General features: G+C 40.2%; 1 protein-coding gene across 7 annotated transcripts in view; it reads right to left on the reverse strand.

Moving 5' to 3' along the window:
* Positions 1 to 11,266, reverse strand: part of hspg2 (heparan sulfate proteoglycan 2) — a 91,315-nt gene extending 80,049 nt beyond the window's left edge. For 6 of the 7 annotated variants that reach the window (XM_084916157.1, XM_084916156.1, XM_084916155.1 and 3 more), the window contains exon 1: positions 10,837 to 11,266. In XM_084916157.1, the coding sequence (XP_084772283.1) occupies positions 10,837 to 10,905 (69 nt within the window). In that variant the 5' untranslated portion in view covers positions 10,906 to 11,266. The remainder of the gene's footprint in view (positions 1 to 10,836) is intronic. The other variant, XM_084916158.1, reaches the window with a different exon arrangement.
* Positions 11,267 to 12,230: the final 964 nt, after the last annotated feature.

Raw genomic sequence — 12,230 nt, forward strand, 5'->3', positions numbered from 1 at the left:
GGTTCGAGCATCTGACAAGGATGCCTCGTGGCACCTCCAGGGTGAGGTGTTCCGGGCATGTCCCACTGGGAGTAGGGCCCCAGGGCAGACCCAGGACATGCTGGATATATTATATCTCTCGGTTGGCCTGGCAATGCCTTGGTGTCCCCCTGGACAAACTGGATGACGTGGCTGGGGAGAGGGAGGTCTGGGCTTCTCTGCTTGGGCTGCTGTCCCCACGACCCGGCCCCGGATAAGCGGAAGAAGATGGTTGGATGGTAACTGATGATTCCTGATTCCTGATACTGCAATTAAAAGTATTCACAAAGATCAAAATACCAACCCAGATGGATGTCACTTGCGTCTAAAAAGACTTTGGATGTAAATGACTATTTTTTCTGGTCCTTTTTAAAATGTCCTAGAGACTGAGCATGGCTAATGCCTGACATTACATTTTTCAGTGGTAAAACCTATGATTCATGCAGCGCATTTAAAGTGCTGAGCAGGTTTAAACATTAGTACCAACGCTTTGTGCTAACAAAAGTACTGTGCAATGAAATATACAACTTTTTTGTTTCTTTTCATTTTTTGTAACGTTACTGGATCATTGACCTGACAGTCAGACAGCAGAGTTCTACATCAATACTTTTTTAATGGTTAAATGACAATTGTTATGTAGATTTAATCTATAGATCACTTGGGTATGAGATATTACAAGAATATTACAACGGGTGCAACAACAATGCTGAGCCACTGCACCCAGAGGGCATTGGGCACCTAATCCTCGCCTGCCTGGTCAGTTCATTCCAGTAAACAAATAGGAACGAAAATAACGACTCCACTCTCGTTCTACTGTTATCACTCTCAAATTTTGTTTTCCATTATCCCTGCACTGGGAAAGCACAGTTGAATCAACAGACTGAGGTTAGCCATGTGCCCGCAGGCAAGACTGACGTCTGTGCCAGAAAATCTGACTGCAGTCTGGTGTTTGGGCCAAATCTTATTCCCTGTGTGCCCCCATCTCCACCCCTTCTACCCATGACAGGGTCATAACAGAGCCTCAGCAGGTAGAGCCTGGTGGGAAAGACAGAGGCTCTTCATCATGACACAGTTTAAAGAACATCCTCAATGTGTTCACAGTCCACATAAATCACTCAAGCCCTTAGTTCAGGGGAAGAACCATTTAATTACCCCCCTTAAAGGAATAATTGCCTGACTTGGCTTGAGATGCTGCCTGCATGACGAAGAACAAAAAAGTGAGGCCTTTACCATATCTGATGTTTATAGAAAGAACATCAAGGGCAACCGAGATTTTTAATTTAGATTAAAAAGTCCAATACGTTTACCTCTTGGGTTCATGAAAAGAGATCAAGAAAAATATCTAAAATTGACCTATAAGTGTAAAATCAAATTATGTGCACAGATTTTTTTTTTAAGTGACACTCAACAGCTGCCCTTCCTGCAACTCAGTCTTTATTGGTGTGGTATTGCAAAGGCACAGTCGGTGGTCACCAGCTACTTGCTGGTCTTAACTGAACATGGGCTGACTCATTCATCCACTATGTCAGAAATTAACAGTGCGCTGGGTTTTTAAATGTGTTTTTTCTGTATATCCTCTGACTATGCCATCTCTGACTGAGAGGCTGTAACAGTCCAGAGTAAATAAACAAACTTTTTAAGTTGACTATTTATTTAGATGAGCTCTCCTTCCACGGACTCAACAGATGGTTTGGGTGGAGAGAAGATTATATACAACCACTTTGGCTTAAAACCACAAACATTTCCTTGCCCTACCAACTGTGTTACAAGGCCAACCTCCAGTTTGAATAGGTACACACTGTACTCCCAGGTACACACTGTCGAGCCTCAGGGCACATGATAGATGCTTAGCTACTTTGGTCAGCATGGTTGTTAAGCAGACTTTCTCATATTTGGGCGTGTGTGTGTCGGGGGGGGGGGGGGGGGGGGGGGGGTGTTAGTTGGCATTACACCACAAGAAAAAAGATAAAATCTAAAAGGTTTTTCTCAGCTTCTTTTAGAGGGTGATCTGGAACAATTTCAAGAGAAATGTACTTCAAAATAATTAGAGGGCTCAGTGGTGATAGCTTCCAGCAAGAAGCTGTGATTTTAATCTAGTGAAACTCTCCGCCACCTAAAGGTCTGACATTATTTGCTATCAATACTATGATTTTCACTGCTACGTGTATTTACATACAGATGAGTGTATAATGTAAGGCTATTACACAAACGATCATGTCTCATCATGTTAACATCGCTTGCTGGGACTGGGACCATTTGTTTATTTATTATCAGTTCAGCCACATGTCTGGTTAATTGTCCTGTTACCTACAATAGCTACCAAGTGTTAAATTCCATTATATAGCTTTTGGCCACTTGGGGATATGCTCATTGGCAGTGGTTTCACAGTCAGATCTCTCATCACATCTGGATTTACAAACCAAGATGTCGACAATGAAAATGCACATCTCGGGGATTAAAACAGGTCTTCAAAAACCTTAACTGATTCTATTAAATGCATTAAAAGTTTTCATTCTTACAGTACTTTTGATATTCATTATTATTATTACATTTGCAATTACAATGGTCCCTCGCTATAACGCGGTTCACCTTTCGCGGCCTCGATGTTTCACTGATTTTTACTGTGTGCAATTTTGCATGCCTTTTTTTTTTCTTACAGCGCATTGTGTTCTGCATCATGATTGGCTGTAACTTACATAAATCTTCGATCGCTAGCAGTGTGACTCTGAAGTGCTGTACTGTATGCTTGTAAGTTTTCTCCCCAACAAACACAACAATGTCAATGAAACGTTTTGCACCGTCAAAGGCACCTGCGGTAGCACCCAAAAGGCAGAGGAAGATGCTAACCATCGCACAAAAAGTTGGATTTCTGGACATGCTAAAAGAAGGTGGAAGTTACCATATTTTTTGGATTATAAGGCACATTAAGCTAAACAAAACAGTCAGCCTTTACTCAACTCATTCTTCTTGCTTCCTCTACTTCCATACCATTGATTCATTAATGTTGACTTCTCTCACAGCTGCTCTATTCCCATGTTCTGGACCTGAAAACAGGGTTTGAGCTTTGGTTTCATTCTATAATACTGGACATATTTTTCCACAAAGGTTTGAACGTTGAGGGTGTTTAAACAAGAGAGAAACGTGTGAGCCTTAAAACAGCTGTAATAATTGTAAAAAATAAAGTTTGCCACTTCCTGGAGTTCACCCATCGCGGGTTATTTCCTGTGATAAATGAGGGACCACTGTATAATAAATGTGGTTGTAATAAACAATAAATATGCGGTTAGGGTGTATTATTTTCTCAACTCTGGTTTGTAGAAATGTGTAGAAATATATATAGCTTTTACATTTATTTAACCTGAGATCAGGTCATAGTCTCTGTGAGCGATTTTCACGTTTCATTAAGAATAGTGTATGTGCGTATGTGCATATGTAAGAGTGTCTATCAATGTTTTTTTCCATTACAGCAGAGTTTGGCTTACAGTGAGGATAACACATCTTCAAAAGCTGCAAACCTGAAAGGAAAATATTTTCACCCAAGCAGTGCTACTCAGTTAAAACATGCTGTGATGGAAATTCAAAAGTCATATACAAGCTGAGAGAGAAGGAATAAAAACAACAAGTGCTTGTGCTGGTTGTAATTAGATCCAGGGGAATTCATTAATCCTTAGTTCCCGCCTGTTATGTGCCAAGTTATAAAAACTAATAAGACCTTCAGTACAGCTTTGCAACTAGAAGCTGTGACCAGCCAAGAGACACTACAAGTGAAGTCAGTTTCATTGTGCAAGAAATAAAAACTTGTGAAATGTGCCTCTGTGTCTTCAATGCATGATAAAAAGGTTCAAAGAGGAGAGACGCTGGAGATGCAGAAATCCAGGACAATGTCAAAGACTTCAAATTGTGGAGATTTTTAGCTATAAATTAAAAAACGGATTTATATGGTAACACACACACAGAGGTACATCTGTGCACACAACAGCCTGGGTAAACTTTGCTTCAGAGGAAGCGGGGTCCTCTTGTTCTGTAGACAATTCAAGGTTTTATTTCCGAAACAGGATGGTGACTCAGCAAGGGACAAAACTTTCAGACCATCACAAGCCATTGCACTAAAACAATGGAGTGCTGGAAACCACTTAACTACAGACCCATTTGTTTTCAGAAAGCTCTGAAAATATCTCATTATGGACCAAATTGTCCTGTCCAAATTGCCTTCCTTGTTCTTGCAGTAAAATGTGTGCAATAGGAGGATAGAAATGACTTCTTTACAGCAAATCTGATCTACTGTAAATGTTCATTCACCACTGCAAGGTGAAAGGATTTGGAGATTTGAACAATACATGCTATAAGTGAGTGAGCAGAAAGAATAAAGGACATGCAGTAAAAAGAAAGAAAACTCCCCTGAGAACAAGAGTTTCTCCTTGTGTGAGCATGTGTTTATATCAGGCAAAAGAGTTGTTATGTCTTGTGGGATAACAGCTGACGTGATAACACACACCAAACTGGTCCTCTTCTGTCTCTGTAGATTTATTGTGGGGCACAGCTGAGGCCTAGTACATCAGAACTCAATTCTTCTGTAAAACCAGATGTAATGTTGTCATAGTGTTAGAAAATATAGAAAATATTGCAGAAGAAATATCGTTTAGACATCGTATTGTCACATAGATTTTCCATTTGATTGATGATGATTTTTTGTTACTTGAAACCTGGTATCTGTATCAGGCACAAAAAATCCATTATCAGTTATAATCAAACTTTAGCAGCAGCAGCTTGAAGAGAAGTGCTGCATGCAAAAGGTATCAATTTTACCCAGACATGTTAGAATCGGCTTGTTTTTGCAGGCATATGATTTAGTGGCAAGTTTGTGGTTGAAATAATCCCCTGTGTTTATTCAATCACTAATCTCTGTATAACTGATGTCGAAAACAGCTGACTTTTAATATTTCATGCAATAATGACAGATATAAATGTCTTAGATAAATTGGAACACCTGATGTCATACTGAAAGACTGAGGCTAGACCTTTAATTATGACTCAAAAGTTTATCTTCATCAGTTATTGCTCATAAAATAAAAGCAACACAGGACCGGCAATGTTCTTGCTTTGCATGTGATGTGTTTTAAAAAGATAATTATTTCCTTCTAAAAATATTTGTTGTGGATCCATCCACCCATCCCACCATGCCCAGAGAGGCCTTCTCTGTAACCACCTCCTCCAGGCCTTCCAGAGGACCACTGAGGGGTTCCCAAACCTGTTGAGAGATGTAATCTCTCCACTGTGTCGTGCATTTGTCAAGGGGCCTCCTCCCGGTAGACACCCAGGAAGCATCCTAATCAGATACCAAACCACCTCAAGTGACTATCTGGCTAGCTCTAGGGGAGAGTCCAGCAACCCTTTGGCGGAAGCTTATTTCACCGCCTGTATCCTAATTAGCCTGCTAAAAGACAGCAGGGTTGAGTTACTGCCATCAAAAACACACTTGAATTAAATGAAACTTGGCAGAAGGGGGAAGCCAATGTTTGCCCATTATTTACCTTTCACTGAGTCATTCAAACCCCCAAAGCCGAATTCCACTTGCCGACCTCCCTCTTCGAATATTAAGGGTTTAACAGCAGCTTAGGTGGTGAATTTGCATCTTCTTACAATAAAGTCTTGCAAATGGGGAAGCCTTTTTGTTTCACATGTAGAGACTTGCATCTGAGTAAGAGGAAGTGAAGCCAAGGTTCTGCAGGTTAGCTCTCAGAGAATGAGAACTCAGAGTTGATAAGACACCACAGGGTTGGACTTTTATAACTATTTAACTGGATGTCAGCTACAAACCAGGCTTTTAAAGAAAAAGGGGTAAAAGGTTGATAACAATCTCTTACCTTTGTTAGGTACCAAAGAAAAAATGCTCTGTTTCCGACACACCAACATGCAATTGATAAAAAGGGCACGGGGTCCCATCAGAGTACGTCTATATGTTGGGAGGGAACAAACAAGACAATGGAGCCCCTTTAACCAAAAAGTGGAAGTGATTTCCCATCACTCCCTCTGAAAAGACAATGGCAGATTCAATAGGGCACAGACTATGGACCACCGTCAAAGGGAGAGTGCAATGCAGTAAAGTTAGCATTTCAATGAATCTGTAATAAGTGCAAGCTTAGGTCCAGCTCACAGAAAAGCCAGTGAAAAGACTGAAGACGACTGTTTGAGATGGGGGAATTGCACAGACTTGTTACGAGTCTATTCCAAACCTTTTGTTTTGCATGTTAGATTTAAGGCTCAGTATTTCCACAGGAGTAATCACTGGCAGTAAAGAACAGCAATTTAAAAAAAACTTGCTTGTGTCGCAAAAATGAATTAATTCCACAAAAACTGGAGCAAAATATCACCTGGTATTAACTATTCCCCGAACCGAACCAATCGATCTCTTTCTTTCTTTCTTTCTCTTCGTATTTTGATGCACTTCTTTTTGTACAACCTATGAATGAAGGTGTTAGGATAGCAGGGGGAAAAATCAGACATGTAATTTGCTGCCCTGAGTTACTTTTTGGCCATTACTAATCTTTATTGCTTGTGGTCACAGTGCTGACCTCACCATGAACTCTGCTGGTTTTATTGCACCTGTGGCTCTATAACTCAGGAGTGAAGAGAGATATGTACAATATCAAATGTAGAGTGATCACGCCTTTTAAAGATACTGGTCAAGGAATCCTTTAAGTACTTGTTACAGTGAAAATCGGGTCAAATCACAGACTTCAGTGTGAGTGTGAAGCAATAGTGTCAGGAATCTTGGTTGCTCAAATATACTTTAGGGAGTAATTAGTCTATCTAAACTTGGGCCTATTTATAAGTGTTCAATGGTGTGTTGAGCAAAAAAGAACACAAAAAAACCCAAATGTGATAATAAGAGAAAGGAATGATAACTTATGACACCTTTTAACACTCACGTGTGGAAAGTTTTTGTTTTGTTTTGTTTTTTAAATTAAAATCAGATTTAAATGTAGATTTGCACTTTCCCAGATAGAAGCTTTGCATCAGTCTGACTATGATATATACGTGTGATTTGGTGATTTGAACCAAAGCCATCCGCATGACTTCTTCAGAGGAGGGAACGTAGAACAAGTCTGAGTGTAAAGAGATGACTCTAGCTATAACAAGCAGTAGTCAAAGTACCAGAGTCTCATGTCAGCACATGCACAACGTTGCTGCTGTACCAGCTGAGGTGCAGCTGTGTTTGGATTTGGCTCTTCTGTCCGACATGAAGCGACATTGGGCATGAAAGCACAGCACTCTACAGCCAAGAACCACAGAGTATCATGAAAAGACATTAGTAAGTGTCTGTGTGAAGTTGTGCCCAGAGTATAGGGTGGAATAAAACACCCTTGTAAATTTTATCAACCTAAGGGTTTGAAGCAACTTTTGCAGCATAAATTTGTATTTCAGAATACATAATATACTTGATACTAACATTTTTAATAAAATACACAAACCAGATTCTAGGAATAACACGATAATAATAACCTACATTTACTGCAAACCAAAGGTTTAAAAAAAATCCCAAACAAAGAGGCTAACTTCAGATGTGCGGTGAGATTAACCTGTAGATTGATAAAAGAGTATGCCAAAATTTTCAGCATATTTTAGGTTGTTGTCATCTGTAGATGCCAAGAGGAAAAAGCTCCCTCAAAGGGAAATGTTAAACAGAGAGGCGAACATCAAAGCCATGGGAGAAACTTTAAAAAGCATCGCAAACAGGGTGATTTTAAATTGGTAAAAAGTCAATGAAAAACTAAAATGCTGCAAGCTTTAGACCAGATAGTCAAGACACATCAGATGTAATTTCATTACATAAAAGCAGGTCTACAGAAATGAGTGTTAGGAAGGGATTTTAAGGAATTCACTGATTCTGCAAGACTGAGCTCATCAAACAAGTTACAAAGCCAAAGGGTCCTGATAGCAAAATCATAGTTCATTAAATATTTCAGAGTAATTGTAAATGTAAAGGCTGTGATGCATGTCTGTTCAACCTGTAATTATCTATAGACTCAATGAAAACCCTCACTTCTCTGTGAGGTGGAAAAGCAGCAAAGGACGTGTCAGGCCAATGAAAAGGTTATAGCAAAGCAGCATGACTGATTGTGAAGACAAACACGTGAAAAGTTCAGGTAGCAGTGGCTAATGTAGGCTATGAATAAATAATGAGGAACTCTGCTGAACTGTGAAACAGAGCTAGGTTCAGAGTCTTCACCTCTTGACCTCTATACCGTTCCAAGTCACACTTCGCTGCAGAGTCAACAAATGCCAGCTTCCTGGCCTGCTCTCCATATGTGCCAATGTGCTTGAGGGTGGGGTGGGCCAATTTAGTGCAGTATTGTCCCATCAACCAAGATGGCCTCTCTCCTGGGACTATAATTCAACAACGCAGTGTTTACCAAACCTAGTCTTCAAGCAATTATGTGAATGTGTCCAGGGGGCAGGCTTTCCCTACTGTTCAAACTATGGAGTGGAGTTGGTGTTTGCACTGCTGTGCCTTTCAACTCCCCAGAGTCCTCATTGATTCTGAATGGGAATTAAACACCAGGTAGCTGGATCTGAAATGACAAAGCACCACACAGACGGCCGACAACATCACCAAGTCTGCATGGCACAAACTGAATACACCATCGAATCAAACTGCCACTGCATAATATTTAGTAGGGGGACGAAGGGGTCGTGTTACACGCAGCAGAAAAAGACAACAATTCAGACCAATGACACACACACACTTCGGACTATGTAGTCATAGCGATCCAAGCTGCCCTTCCCCCGCCGCCCCGAATGAAGTCAAGGAACACTTATGACAGTCTATACTGGGAGAAATTTCAGTACCAAAATTGTCAGTGGTAATGTCACGGTTAGTCTGATGTCATACCCCAGAAAGCCAAGTGACCTCCCTAGCTTACATATGCTTAAGAAAGACATAATGAAAAAAAAACAGTCATCATTTGTTTCTTATTAAATATGAAGCTGTATCGATGTTTGGTTCGCACAATTCTTCACACTTTTACTGCTGCTTGTTCATAGTGGGATATGGGTACTCTTTTTTTATTTATTTAATGGATAACTCTCACCCACTGAGTTTTTTTTGACTTTGATTGTCTTGAGCTGTTGCGCATGAAGCTGACATCCCAGCACGAAGGAAGGAGGATCTCGTAGTAACACCAGTACGCGCGTGTGCTTAATTGAATCAAGAGACAGTTCGCCTGCTGGAGTTCAAAGGCATTATACCAGAAACAGATGCATTTTGCGGTTACAGATAATTCAATTATGCTGGTGTTGTTGGCCTAACAGTCAGTCAAGGCTGTGGTAAAAGTGTAGAGGCCATCTCATGTTACCTTTCAGTGACAGAACACAACAGGTGATAATAGCCCTCTGGAGCTGACTTCTATAGATCGATGATATTGAACATACATAACTTATGGTGACACTGAAGACACACGCGATACATGTTCTTCCGCTCCAAAGAAAAGCTCAGTGCTCAATAGCATGGCATCACCGGATGTAAAATATATCTTAAAGTCATGAAAACGTCAACACTACAGCTTTTCAAACGTCAAGCGTACCACTGCTCACACACCAAGTCCAGCATGTGAAAGATTTATGTCTGATGACCTGTGCAACTATGTCCCATCATTCAAAAAGGATTTGGTTTAGATCAAATCAACACAGAGATGTCACAGATATTTCAATCGTGACAGCTCTGTTTATTGGAGGGCATAAAGGTGAGACACCAGACGGGATTTGCAAAGGGTGGGGGCAGTCTATTCTCAGCCGCCCGGTAACGGTCATCCTCTATATGATTCACAGCGCAGACACAGAGGCAAGAAGACAAACAATATCTTAGGCTGCAATATCAGTAATTAATCAAACATATATATTCAACACTGTGTGGACTGTACACTCATTTGTTAGTTAGTTACCAAGCAAAAATATTTCAACTTCATAATTATTCCATTCATTTGTTGTTTGCTCTCAATTGGACATAATGAGCAATACCAAGCCAGTTTTACATCCTAAAACCTGGATCGAGTAAATAAATGAACAAATATTCAATAAAGATAACTGCTGGCTGCTGCCTTAAGTGAAAACAGACATAGGTAAGAAATTCTCAGTACAGCACATTTTTGTACCGAATACACGTCAATGGTAATGTTGAGGTGAGTGCATTTCCTTTTCCTTTTGAATAACATTACTGAAAACTCAAGCTATCACCCTCAAGCGACCTGCATCTTTTATTCTCAAGAACTCCAGGCTCTCCAGGACAGAATAAAACACTCAGCCGAAATGTGAGAAGACACAAACTACCAACTACCACAGAATTCTGTTATTTTCGGTTTTTTTAATCATTGTCAAACATTGCATATCTTAGTTATAACAGAAAGCCTAGGCCACGCAAAATGGAGCCTCACAAAGTTTAAGAAGGTTTAGGAGTTGAGTACTCCAGGGAGACTATGAATAGCTTGTTTCTATGGACAAACTTAGCCCGGCTCGGAGCCGCTAGTTTGTCATATTACTTCTAAAAGCATCTTTACAGTTCATGCTGACTGGATTCAGTTATACAGCCCACCTGCATGTGAGCAACCCGTCGCCACACCATTTACCCACAATGAACACTACTATCAACAGATGACCTTTTAATAGAATACAAAGACACTGCTTCTTAACCTTAATTTGATTTTGGGGAGTGGAATAAAATGTTTGTATATTTGAGTTATGTAAGCAACTGATACATAAAGTCGCCAGTGGGGAGTTTAAAAGTAAAATGAAAGCGTAAAGAGAAAGTTTGAGCTCACTTACAGTAAAAAGCTGCGATGTGAGTATGAAAGAGAGGATAAGTCCACAGATCGAAGTGGTCAGAGTGCCCATTTTCCACCGACCCAGCACAGGCTGTAAATGCTGGGGGAAAGGGGGAATACGAGGGTCCTTAACGCCTCCTGGCCACTGGAACGGTGCACCTATTTCAGACTTTTCTTCTAGAAACCCGACTGCTCCTCTGCGTCCCACGCCCGGTGGGACTTCATCAACAGGTAAAACGGATCCCTTCTCGTGTTTTTTTCTCTTTTTCTTTTCAAAAAGATTACGCAAATAAAAAGATCGACACTATGGGGCTTCTTCTCCCTTGCACTCCGAAACTTGGGACTTGTGGTGGGTTGAATGCAGCCTTGCAAAGTCAATGGGAAGTCCTGTGCGGAGAGTGCGCTGCCGAAAAGTAAAAGGCGGAATGGAATTCACGGAGTGCTCAAAGACAGCACAACTAATACCACTGTGGGGAGACGTCACCGACAATAAAGTGTGTGGTGGTGGTGAAGGACGTTTTTAAGTCTTTACTCGAACAAAAGTAGCAAAGCACCACTGTTCCAATACTTTAGTATCCTGCAAGTAAAAATCCAAAAGTATTCCGGGTAATCTGTAAGAGTGCAGAAATTACTTGATTTCCAAAAGAACGAATTCGGCACAGTGGCTCAGTGACAGGCTTTGTATATAGATACTGAAGTGGAATTTTGAATGACTAATTGTAGGACTGATTTGATCAATTGTTGGAAAATTCTGTTAAAATGTAATATAAAAAATGAAATTCTAAAGTACATTAAAACTGTTTACTGACCATCTGATTCGTGTTTAAATGAGGACAAGTGTAACAGCGTAGTTAATTATTATTTTATTATAACACATATGAGTTACTTTTTGTTTATTTTTAAACAAATTATCCAGAAATAAGTAACAAGTTTCAGGAACAACACCTAACCTAAAGGGATCTGTTATTTGTCTTTACCTACTGGGTGACATGCTAGTGCTTCACTTTTCATGTCCTCGGGACACACATTTATTTATGTATATATATATATTTAGGAGTGGCATTTCTGTAACAAATTCCACTCACTCAATATTTACTGACAACAGTAAAAGCAATGAAGAGTGCCCATCTGTTTGCAGTCAGGACTGGTTCAATTGGTTTGAAAATAAAAGTGTTGCTGCAGAGTTTATGAAAATATGTCGCTTCAGTTCTTGGCAATATATTTGGGCTTTTGTTGCCCTCTACTGGAGTTCTAAAGTGCAGCACACCGACTTCTCAGTGCAGAGATACAAAAAAAAAAAAAACCCTCTAAGAATCAAGTACGAATAACAACCATTTAACTGCCTTGCGTTGCTGTGTGCTGTGCCGCTGGAGTCACGTCCCAAATATAAGCTTG

Source organism: Perissodus microlepis, chromosome 20, assembly GCF_051167445.1.
Source record: "Perissodus microlepis isolate ML-2025 ecotype Zambia chromosome 20, ASM5116744v1, whole genome shotgun sequence".
NCBI classification, from domain to species: Eukaryota; Metazoa; Chordata; class Actinopteri; order Cichliformes; family Cichlidae; genus Perissodus; species Perissodus microlepis.